We start from the raw sequence: 11,455 nt of genomic DNA, 5'->3' as shown, positions 1-11,455 counted from the left end.
TGGCCTGCAACCCAGGCATGTGCCCTGACTGGGAATCGAACCACAATCGTCTGGTTCGCAGGCCCGCGCTCAATCCACTGAGCTACACCAGCCAGGGCCCACCTGAGTCTTTAGTGGACCAGTGACCCCAGGAGGAGTTTGTCCCTGTCCTGCCCCCTTTTCCGCACGGCAAATGCCCCGCAGGCCCTGCTTCGAAGAGGGGGCAAGCCGGCTCCCCCCAGGCCCTCTGCCACAGCTGCCTGGCTGACCCGACCCCACCCCAAGAGCTAGGGGTCTGTCGTGTGTGCTCTGTAACCGGTGGGGCTGTGGAGGTCCACAGAGGCCTTTGCCCGCATCCCCAACAGAGGCAGTAACCACAGGCTGTAAGCCCCTTCCTGGGACCCAATCCCTCAAAGGCCTCCCTCAGCCTCATCCTGGAATCCCCATTCCCTCCCTCTCTAGGGCCCTCAACCTCCTAGAACACCAGGGAGACCCCGGGAAGGGGAGGGCCAGGGGCCAAGGGCTAGAGGCTCCTGGGAAAAGCTGTCTGGGCCTCAGCCCCAGGCCAAGGAACCCTGGGCGCACATGCCCCCCGGGAGGCCAGCTGGGCCTGATCTGGGTTCACGCTCCAGATGGACGCTCTCGCTCCCTCTGTCCTGACCCCTGGCACATGCTCCTGGCCATGTCCCCTCTCACCCATGTGTGCCCTCCTCCTGTCTGGGCACCAGCACCCTGACTGCAGAGAGCCAGCCGGGGTGATGGACGACGCAGCGTGCTCCTCTAGGGACCCTGCAGTCCCTCCCCCAGAGCTATTCCTGGCCTGAATGCCTCCCCGCCCCCTGGTCCCCCCACCTGACCTGACCCCACAGCTGGGAGCCATTTGGCTGGGGGTGGGGCAGCCCTGCCTATATAAGCCAGGACCTAGGTGTCCCAGGCACCCCGGAGGCCCAGACCCTCCACTGCTGACCTCTGCCCACTCCAGCCAGACTCCCGCCGGCCTGGCCATGACAGGAAAAGCCACCTCAGAGGCCCCTGCTTCTGGCCCAGAGGAGAATGCCTCTGAGGTGGCCCGGGTGCCCACAGAGCCCTCAGAGGAAGGGGCAGTGCCGCAGACCATCACGCAGGAAGAGCCGGCTCCCGCGGCAACGCCTCAAGCACCTGCCCCTGCAGCCGCTGAACCTGCGCCTCCAAGTGAAGGTGACCAGAGGTGGGATGTGCAGAGGGGCAGGCAGGCATGGCCCGAGGAAAGGGCTCCTGGCCACCTTCCTCTCCCCTCTTCTCCTCGCAGACCTGCCTAGCATCCCTCTGCTTCTGACCGTGGAGGATGTGAGTGACAGCTCGGTGACCGTGAGCTGGGAGCCCCCGGAGCAGCTGGGCAGGCTGGGGCTCCAGGGCTACCTGCTGGAGCTTCGCAGGGAGGGAGGTGAGCTGTGAGTGAGGCCCTGCGCACACGCGGGCAGGCGGGTGGGCAGGCGGGTGGGCAGGCGGGAGGCAGCAGAGACGAGCTGCTGACGCTGCTGTTGGTCGGTTGGGGAGATGCCTCCCGAAGAGTGGAGGCAGGGGATGTCTGAATGACCGTGGGAGGGGCTCGTCCCCCAGCTCCAGGGGGCTCCTGAGAGACAGCACAGGAGCCCGGGCCTGGGCACTGCTCTGCAGGGGAGTGAGGGTGGGGGGTGCCGCCTATCAGAAGATGCTGCTGGGGGGCGGGGCCTGGGGGCAGAGGGACTGTGAGAGACAATGAGGAGAAAGGGAACGGGTTCCCGTCGTCCACTCCACGGCAGCCACAGTCAGCCTGTGCTCCACCACGTAGCCCACCTTCCATGTGACTTGGCAACGCGTCCCTCCTCCCCGAGCTTCAGCAGCCGCACCTCGGGCCACCAGCCGGCCAGGTGTCTTCAATGCCGTTCGAAAATAAGAGGCAGGAGAAGGGAGGGAGGGGAAATAGGCCCAGAGAGGGAGGTCAACTTCTCCAATCACCAGCGAGAAGGGACGCCCGGCAGAGCAGGGTGCCCATGACCCCCAAGCCAGGGCCTCACACCCCCTCCCCCCTCAGCCTCGGAGTGGGTGCCCGTGAACGCCCGGCCCGTGATGGTGACCCAGCAGACCCTGCGAAACCTGGCCCTGGGAGACAAGTTCTTCCTTCGAGTGGCTGCCGTGAGCCCGGCAGGGGCCGGCCCACCAGCTGTGCTGGACCAGCCCGTGCATATCCGCGAGATCGTAGGTAAACCTTTCGTCTCCTGCCCCAGCCCTTCCCAGGCACCTTATTCGATGGCAGAGAAGCTGAGGCCAGTGGGCAGAGGGAACGGGGCCATCACTCCCCCGTCCCCCACTTGCTGCCACATTCCTGCCTTAAAAAAGTTCTGGGTTCCCCTATTAGCCGCTATCCACATCTACAGATATTTATTTATAATTCACATATGAGTAGTTCTCAGACCAGCTTATTGTGAAAGAAAAGAAGATTTCTGAAACAGAAAAGTTCCAGGTTGCTCAGCAACCACAGACCTCTGGAGGTGCAGGAGGCCAGCCCCAAGCATGGGGGGGAGCTTCCTGACCCCCACGCTCCCCAGTTCACCTGCTAATGGTTATTCCGTCCTTCCTCCCGCCTCATCTTCATCCCTCCAGTGGCCGGGAACGCTCCCTTCTACTTGTCCTCCACGTGCTCCACGGGGCCTGGGCTCCAGGCCTCCCAGAGGCTTGGGGACAGAGCTATTGTCCCTCGGTGTCTCTGGTGGGAGGGAGACAAGGGCCCTCACAGGCCCGTGAAGGGTTCCCCATCCCCAGAGGGCAGCGCCACCCTGGGGACCTGAGCTCGTGGCTGAGACATCTATTTGCGGGTGCCGCCTCCCGGAGCTGGTCAGGTTTCAGTCTGTTAATGGCAGTGAGTCATTTGTTCTGATCGAGGTCTCTGGGGATGGCCCAGGGCCCCAGTGAAGAGGGACACAGGCCAGCCTGCGGCCTGAGGCTTTCTCCACCTCTGCCCCTGCTCCGCACCTCAACCCTCGTGGGGCACCCCACAGCTCTGAACAAGGCCTCCAGAAACCGGGGGGCTCGTGGCCACAGGAGGGGTCAAGTTCCGATTTAAGGACACACATCTCAACTCCGGGGCCTGACGGCAGGGGGTCCATGGGGGGCTCAGAGCCGTAGGCTGTCACCGTTGCTCAGGGACCTTCCGGAGGAGACATAGCCCAGAGCCTGACCCCCAGGACCGTTCATGCCTGCCACACAGCAGGGCGTCTTCTCTGGGATTTTCAAAACCCGAGGATACTCCCAGCCTTTCAGTCTGGGTGAGACAGGGTTGCACAGGAGGACACAGAGACCTCCTGATGGGGCAGGTCCCGGAGCCTCCCGGAGGCCGCGAGGGCCCAGCCTCCCCTCCGAAGCCCGGCGCTGCCAGGCAGACTCGGCACCCACGACTCCGCCGGAATCCCTCTGGCAGTGGACGAGGGGATTTCCTGGAGAGAAGAGGGGAGAGACTGTGAACAAACCGGGACCAGCCAGGCCCGCCTGGTGGGCAGGGCAGGGTGCGGGCCAGGCCAGGTTCCTCGGCTGCTCAGCTGTCTCTCCTCGGCCACCTGCAGCTGCCAAGCATTCCACCGAGGCTCCCGGAGCCCAGTGCCCACACAGCTAATCCTCGGAGACACAGTGTTCCTTCTCACTGTCTCCTTCCCCCCGCCCTGACAGCCACCAACTGCGGCCACCTGTTTGCACTGAGAAGCCTCAGTCACTGCCAGCTCCACCCCCATGGGGGCAAGTGGCCATTGCCCTGGGAAAGCCCAGGGGCTTCAGAGGTGGCGCCTGGTGAGGTGCCAGCAGGCCGGTGGGGCCCTTCTCTTGCAGGGGCCAAAGTCAGGTTTCAGGAAGGCCTCCCCAGCTGTGGCGCTGGGCAGGGGTGGGAAGGAAAACGGCCTGAGCCTCCCTGTGTCCTGGAGACAGACCACTGGGCACCTGGGTCTCCCAGGGGCTTCTCGGAAGGTGCTAGCCTAGTGGGGGTGGGAGGGCTGGACTAGGAGGCCAAGGCTTTGCACCTCCTCTATGGGAATGCAGGCCAGCAGGTGCAAACCCCAGCCTGGCAAGGTCCAGGAGCCTAGGGATGCCGGATGCTCCCCTCCCACACCGTGGAAGCCCTGCCTTCCTGGGGTCTCCTGGCTCTTTGTCCCCAAAGGCCCTAGGGGCTGCAGGCCCCTGGTCTCAGGAGGGAGCTTCACCTACCCAACCAGGAGGTGGCCCCAGAACACACCCAGGAGCCCTCCTGTCCTACCAGCAGCCCTCACCAATTAGCAGCCCCGCTGCTGAGCTGAGCTGAGACTCTTGCTTTGATGCAGAGCCCCCCAAGATCCGAGTGCCCCGCCACCTCCGTCAGACCTACATCCGAGAGGTGGGAGAGACAATCAACCTGCAGATTCCCTTCCAGGTATGTGTCTCCTGCCCAGGGCACCAGCTCGGGCGGAAACCAGGGCCCCACCTGGGGTGGTCAGAAGAGCCGCCCGGGAAGTGTCAGGGTCCCCATGGGGGTGACCTGGGACCCACCCAGGTGGCCCCCCTCTCTCTGCCATGCACATTCTCCAACCTGGGACAGGGCAGCTTGTCCCAGGGCTGGCTGGGCACCTGGGGTGAGGCTGTGCCCAGCCCTGTGGCCTTAGCCTCTGTGGCCCGTCCTGGGAAGGGCCAGTGGGGCAGCTCCCTGGACACAGCTCCAGAGACCCCGGAACTGGGGGGCTGTCAGGGGCTGGCATCTCTCGTACACACGCTCTGGGGGCTCCTCCCTCGCAGGGGAATCCCAAGCCTCAGGCCTCCTGGACCCACAATGGCCACGCCCTGGACAGCCAGAGGGTGAGCGTACACACCGGGGACAAGGACTCCATCCTCTTCATCCGCTCGTCCCAGCGCTCTGACTCGGGCCGCTACGAACTCACCGTGCGGCTGGACAACCTGGAGGCCCGGGCGGCCATTGACATCCTGGTCACAGGTACGAGGCCAGGGAGGCGGGGCACCTCACCAGGGACCCAGAGACCCCCTAGCTCCCACCCCAGAGCAGATGCTCAGAGAGGCAGACCAGGGGAGAGCGGTGGGAACAAGACCTTGGGCGAGCAGTGTGTAGCAAAGCCAGCCACCCACCTCACCCCGACACGTGGGTCCTGCAGAGAAGCCTGGGCCCCCCAGCAGCATCAGGCTGCTGGACGTCTGGGGCTGCAACGCTGCCCTTGAGTGGACGCCACCCCAGGACACAGGCAACACGGAGCTCCTGGGGTACACGGTGCAGAAGGCCGACAGGAAGACAGGGGTGAGCCCCCGGGGCCGAGTCGGGGAGGGGACTGGGCGGGAAGGGTAGGGGCCACGGTGGCTGGGAGGGCCCGGCCTGTGAGTCCAGGGACTCAGTCCTGGGCTGCCCACCACTAGCCTGACTCCCGCTGCCTTGGAAGGTTGCTCTGGTCACTGGGCCTCGGTTTTCCCCTGAGGACTACATGGGTGGCAGTGGGGGGTGGTCCTCTCTGAGACCCTCCAGGCTCTGGATGGGACTTCTGGAAATTTCACGAGCCTCCGGGGACTCCTGCTCAAATGAAGGTAGTAGTTCAGCCGGCTCCGGGCGAGGGCTGAGGACTCAGGCTGCCCACCGATTCCGCGTTCCCTGGCCCTCGGGCCGCACTCTGGGTGTGAGGCACAGGACCCTCTGAGGACCCCAGAGAGGTCACCTGAATGCCCCAGGGGCCCCTTCTCCCAGGCGAAAGTCCCTGCTCCCAAAGCTTCAGGCCCCCGGGCTGGATGAGCAGGTGAGCAGGGAGCGTGAGGGCTGGCTGAGAGCCTGGGTGACCGAGACCGGTCCCCGCAGCAATGGTTCACCGTGCTGGAGCGCTACCACCCAACCTCCTGTACCGTCTCTGACCTCGTCGTGGGCAACTCGTACTCCTTCCGCGTCTTCTCGGAAAACCTGTGCGGACTCAGCGCCTCGGCCGCGGTCACCAAGGAGTTTGCCCACATCCAGAAGGCAGGTGGGTCCGGGCCGGGGGCCAGACCAGGAGGCCAGCCGGGCTGACCCTCTGTCCCCACCTCCCTCCCCAACTGTTCCTTGGTGTGCCAGCTGCCCTCCCTGAGGGCTTCTCAGGGGTGCTGCTCCCTGGACAGTGCCACCCTGTCCAAATCTGTGTACACTGTGCACAGACACACGCCCCTGCACAGCTATGCACACACATGCACACGCCACTGCAGAGAGGTGGACTGCTTGAACAAGCACACCAGGGCACCGCCTTGCCCACAGGAACTGTCCGTCGGGAGACTGTGTCTTCACTCTGTCGTCGCCGACATCAGAGCAGCCACTAGGTGCCACGTGCGCAGTCCTGGGGCCAGTACGAGGGGCAGTGTGCGGGGTGGACTCTGGCCAGTTTGTTGAAAGCCCAAACCTCCCAGCCCTAACACACCACCACGGAGACGGACAGAGAGATGCCGTGTTTATTGTCTCCACACAGGCCCGGGCCCTCAGTCACATGTGAAGTCCCCCACCCCTTCCCCCTTTCCCTGTGAGCCCCAAGGCCCTCCCCCACGCAGAGTCTGTGCCCGCTCCAGCAGGGCCCACCCTCTAACACAAGCCTGAGCCGCACAAAATTAGGAAGAAATTTTTATTTAAAAAAGGAAAGCCAGTCAGCTCTCCAAAGACAACGGAAATGAAGTGCAGTGTCTCTGATCTGCTGGTCTCCACCTCAGCCAGGATCACCTCCTCTCTCTGCTCCTGTCCCCGGCCCCCCCGGGTCTCAGCTGCCCTCTGCCTCTTTGAGACCTGTCTCTAAGTGCCTGCCCACCCGCTGGCCATGCCTGGCTCCCGAGTGATCCCACCCTCTAGAGGCTGAGGCCTTTCTCCAGGCCACCAGCGCACGGCCCAGAGAGCCATTCTCCGCAGAAGACACCTACATGGGAATTTCGTGACTGTTTTAGGAGAAGGGTCTCCTCCTATAACCTCAGATTCACCCCACTTTCTCCCCTGAACCCAGATATTGCTGCCAAACTGAAAAGGTTTGTTGCAAGAGACTTCTCAGAAGCCCCCTCATTCACCCAGCCCCTGGTCGACCACACCACCACCCCTGGCTACAGCACCCAGCTCTCCTGCAGCGTCCGAGCTTCACCCAAGGTGAGGCCTGGGGCCCTCGTCGCCCTGGGAAGGGGCAGGCCGGCTGAGGACTCTGGCCCGGCCTCTCCGCCAGAGCCCGAGGACAGCCTTGGCGGCCGTGTCCCAGGCCACAACCGCCCAGCCACCCTGTGACCATGTCCCCCCAGCCCAAGATCATCTGGATGAAAAACAACATGAACATTCAGGGGGACCCCAAATACCGCGCCTTCTCCGAGCAAGGCGTCTGCACCCTGGAGATCCGGAAGCCCAGCCCCTTCGACTCCGGGGTCTACACCTGCAAGGCCGTCAATGCGCTGGGGGAGGCAACAGCGGACTGCCGGCTGGAGGTCAAAGGTGAGGGTTGAAGGAGGGTCTCTCCCCTGGGACCTGTCAGGGGGGGAGCAGGAGACACCCCCTCCCCTTCTGCCGGGCTAGAAAAGGCTGAGCCTTGAGAGGTAAGGTGAGGCTGAGGGGTAGTGAGACCACCTCGGCCCGGCTGTTGGGAAGGCGGCCCAGGGTGGGCAGAGGGGCTGAGAGTCCCCCGGGCTGTGGCCATGGGCCTCTCTGGCTCCTCCGCTGCCAGACTGGCCCCCGGAGGACCCCTCTCCCCGACCCAGCTCTAACACACGGTGTCTCTCCCAGCCGCAGCCACACACTGAACAGCACCGGAGGCGACTGTGGTGAGGACAGAGGTAACCAGCTGGGGTGCCCCGGGGACACAAGGGAGCCTGCAGGCAGGGCCCTGCTGGGGCGGCTGGGGGGACAGTGGCTGGCTGCACGGCCTGGTCCTGGCTCGGAGTGACCTGAGGCCAGGGCGTCCTTTCGGACCTGGGTCTTGTCAGGGAAGTAGGGCCAAGGACCTTCCCTGCTTCCCCTGCAAGGTGCTCCTGAGGCTCCGGACACAGAGGAAGTGGGCAAAGCTCAGATCCGGGAAGGAGAGAGGGGCCGCTTCCCCCGAGAGAGCTCCTGAAGCATGTCCTCTGCCAGGTGCTCTAGGCCTGAGGGGTCAGGGCCGCCAGGCCGAAAATCAAGCTGTGCGGATGCCCCACACCCCCGTTTCCAAAGTGACAGCTGATGACTCTGCTCCCTGGCACCAGCCTAGCCTCCCTCCCCCGAGGCTGGGGCCCAGGACCCAGGAGGGGCCTGGTGGGCCCAGACCGGCTTCCCAGGCACCAGGGCCACGATTGGTGGGCAAAGAGCTACAGGGTGGGCGCGAGGCGCTCAAATAAAGGTGTGCACGTCGCCACTGGGTCTCTGCAACAGCGATCTGTGACAGTGACCGTCGTTGCAACGGGGTGGCGCCATGTTCCTGCAAGGGGGTGCTGAACTGTCACCAGAGGGGGTCTCCACACATAACACCTTGAGGAAGGTCCAGCGGACAGAGACTCGAGATTCCAGGGGCGTTTTCCCAACATGAGCTTTTTCAGGGTCTTACTTCCACATTCAGGGCTTGCTGCCCTAGGATAAGAACTGTGAGAACACACACCCCCTTCTCTGGCCCCTCCTCCTCCAAGAGCCTCCACATCGCCCTGCTCCCCACTTCTGGGCCCCCACTTTTCATCCCCTCCACCACCAAGGCTGCCAGTTGCCCTGGCATGGGGCGGGTTCCCAGTCTTTGATTAGTCAGGGGTCCTCCCTGGGAGTCAGGGCACAGCCTGCCTCTGAGGGACGGTGGGCCTGGAGTCCCCTTCACACACAGAGTCCCGCCCCCCCACCCACCCCTCTGGACAAGGGGCTTTGGGTTTGGTAGAGGGTGCCCTTGCCCAGATACCCTAAAATCCTTGACTCTGCAGCAGAGCCCCAAAGGCCCTGAAAACCGGGCCAAAAGCAGAGGGTGCCGTGGGCATTCAGAGGCCAGCAGCAGCTCCTTGCCCACACCCTCAGGAGCGGTCTCCTCCGGGCTGCTCCAGCCTGCCGTACCTTACCCCAGGAGGGTCCACGGTCAGCCGCGTCCCTTGTGCGCCCCCTTGCCAGGCAGGCATGATGCTCCCAGGAGTCAGCAGGTCTCCACCAGGCCCAGAAGCAGCCGCAGTGGGTGTCAGGAGAGTCCAGGCCCCTCCAGACTGGCGGCCCAGAGGCCAGGCCGCCGCAGTCCTGGCCGCTGCTGGGCACTCAGTGCTGCCACCTGGTGGCTGCGGGAGGCCCACAACACACTCCACACTTGCTCCGGGGCCTCTGAGCACCCACCAGGGTCCAAAGGCTGGTGCAGAATAAAGCAGATACTGGAAGCGATTTCTCGACTTGCTGTTTCTGCCTCCTTCCCAGGTGCAAGCCCAGGCTGCTCTGAGCAAAGGAGGCAGGGACTGAGGATGCTCATTTCCGCCCCTCAGTGGCTTTGGCCACTTTCCCCTGCAGACAGAGGAGAAAGCAAGGCACTCGCTCCTCTCCTTTGCTCATCTTGCAGGGGACCCCCTCCCCCTCCTGAAGCTTGGTCCTAGGGCTCCAGGGCCCCTACCGCTAAGACGGGGCCTCTGTCCCCCCGCCCCACCCACGAGGCCTCTTTGTCGGAGGCCAGGGCTGCCCATGGGATGGCCAGGCCCGAGGGGAGGCAAAAGCCACTTTCCTCCTCCCTCGGGTTACCCGCTCCTTCCCCATGGGCTGCCCCCCAACCCTCCCGCCAGGCCCAGAGGCGCAGGGCACCCGGCACCCGACAGCCAGGCCAGGGAAGGCTCAGGGAGACAAGTGGGATGGCGGGCAAGAGAGGACCGAGCCGAGGTGCTCCGGCTGTGGGCCGACGAAGTCTACTCATCTGGCCTCTCTTCCGGGGGGTCCTCGTCCTTGGGGGGTGCCGGCTGGCCGCAGAAATGGTCGTTCCAGATCTTGAGGAAGGTGACCCTGAACTTCTGGATGCGGAAGGCATAGACGATGGGGTTCATGGCCGAGTTGCCGTGCGTGAGGAAGATGGCGATGTAGATGAGGAGGCTGGGCTTGTGGCAGGTGGGGCAGAAGAGGGTGATGCAGTTCAGGATGTGCAGGGGCAGCCAGCTCAGGGCGAAGAGGAGGAGGATGAGGGCCAGCGACTTGGCGATCCGCAGCTCCTTGCCGTAGTACTTCTGCGGGTCGCCCGTGGAGGACGACACCTTCTTGTTGAGCTGCCGGCGGATCAGGTAGAAGACCTCCAGGTAGATGAGGACCATGAGCAGGAGCGGGGGCAGCACCCAGACGAAGAAGTTGAAGTAGACCATGTACTCCATGCTGATGACCTTCTCAAACTCGCACTTGATCACGGGCTCCCCCACGCTGCCGTTGGCCTCCCAGGCCCGCTGCACCGCCCGCAGGTTGTTCCAGCCGAACATGGGCGTCAGGCCCACCAGGAAGGAGAGCAGCCAGCAGCCAGCGATGGCCACCGCCGCCCTGCGGGGCGTCACCACCGTCTTGTACCTGCGGGGGGGGGGGGACAGCGTGTGAGGCACCTGCGAGGCGGACCCCGCCCCCCAGGAGGCCCAGCCCGCTGGGGCCCGGGCTGCGGGGAGTGCGTGTCTGTGGCTAAAGCACCACATTTTCGGGACCTAAGATTAAGGACAGCGTGGCTTACCTCTTCGGGTGAATACAGAAAACCCCAAGAGAGAGCAAAGGACGCCCCTTAGGAGTTTTAATACAGTCATGGAGGTGGAGGGCCTGTCACCCCCACCTGCAATCACATCACCGTTTCGTGACAGCCCTCGTGGGGGGCGGCAGGGGGAGCGCGGGCAGACGAAGAAATGGAGGTTCAACGCGGTCGCGGGAGCTGCCAGGGCCCCGTGGAGGGGGGCCACCCCGTGCTCCCCGGCACACGTCCACACCGACCACACAGCCGCTGGCACACAAACCACCTTCCCCTCAGCTGATGGGACTCAGGAAGCACCGCAACCCCCTCCGGGCTCCGCCCGCTCTCCCAGACACCCCCCTCCCCCTCCTCCCCCTCCCCCCGCCCCCTCCTGGTCACTGCCCAGGGCGCATCTCCTGAGGGCTGGGTACCAGCTCTGCACACCCAGCGACGTGGGGAGTGTTCTCAGGAAAGAGGCTCTGGATGCCCACAGAGCCTCCGCCCTGTGCGGGGCGCCCTTGGCTAGAGGACGCCGCTGTGGGCCCTGGGTCCCAGGCCCACCCTCTGCAGGGGCAAGATAGGGTCCTGCCCCGAGAGGCTCCAATTTTGGGAGCAACTACGGGTTGTCCGGTGTCCTTGGAAGGAAATGCAAGGGGCAGTATCTGAGGATACAACCCCAAGGGGCTGCCGAGCCTTTCCATGCCATGACGCACAGACGGTGGAAGCCCCAGATGACATGAAAACCAGTGAGGCGCCCACGGCCAGGGATGGCCCTGCGCCCGCAGAGGGCTGAGTCTCCATGTCCCCGCTTCCCACTAAGTAAACCCTGACAGCGGCCAGCGCGCACTCAGGCC

The 11,455-nt window shown here is 64.4% G+C and overlaps 2 protein-coding genes across 2 annotated transcripts in view; one reads left to right on the top strand and one right to left on the bottom strand.

Annotated features, from left to right (window-relative positions):
- Positions 1 to 933: 933 nt before the first annotated feature.
- MYBPH (myosin binding protein H) lies at positions 934 to 7,769 on the top strand. Its single transcript, XM_037070512.1, has 10 exons — positions 934 to 1,176; positions 1,268 to 1,402; positions 2,033 to 2,200; positions 4,302 to 4,390; positions 4,750 to 4,945; positions 5,121 to 5,260; positions 5,807 to 5,966; positions 6,960 to 7,096; positions 7,243 to 7,429; positions 7,718 to 7,769. Exons 1-10 carry the CDS (start codon positions 984 to 986, stop codon positions 7,732 to 7,734), a joined length of 1,422 nt encoding a protein of 473 aa, XP_036926407.1. The 5' UTR covers positions 934 to 983; the 3' UTR covers positions 7,735 to 7,769.
- Positions 6,527 to 11,455, bottom strand: part of ADORA1 (adenosine A1 receptor) — a 25,781-nt gene continuing 20,852 nt past the window's right edge. Inside the window, exon 3 of the mRNA XM_037070511.1 lies at positions 6,527 to 10,456. Within this exon, the coding sequence (XP_036926406.1) occupies positions 9,817 to 10,456 (640 nt within the window). The 3' untranslated portion in view covers positions 6,527 to 9,816. The remainder of the gene's footprint in view (positions 10,457 to 11,455) is intronic.

The sequence above is a fragment of the Sturnira hondurensis genome, unplaced genomic scaffold, assembly GCF_014824575.4.
Source record: "Sturnira hondurensis isolate 20B ecotype Veracruz unplaced genomic scaffold, ASM1482457v3 Scaffold0018805, whole genome shotgun sequence".
Lineage (NCBI taxonomy): Eukaryota > Metazoa > Chordata > Mammalia > Chiroptera > Phyllostomidae > Sturnira > Sturnira hondurensis.
This window is presented reverse-complemented; position numbering and strand designations above follow the sequence as displayed.

What these genes read in the sequence shown, in the direction of transcription:
- MYBPH (XM_037070512.1), top strand. Translation starts at nt 984, where the DNA reads ATGACAGGAAAAGCCACCTCAGAGGCCCCTGCTTCTGGCCCAGAGGAG. An exon ending in GCATATCCGCGAGATCGTAG is followed by an intron (nt 2,201 to 4,301) that starts GTAAACCTTTCG and finishes GCTTTGATGCAG; the next exon opens with AGCCCCCCAAGATCCGAGTG. An exon ending in CATTGACATCCTGGTCACAG is followed by an intron (nt 4,946 to 5,120) that starts GTACGAGGCCAG and finishes TGGGTCCTGCAG; the next exon opens with AGAAGCCTGGGCCCCCCAGC.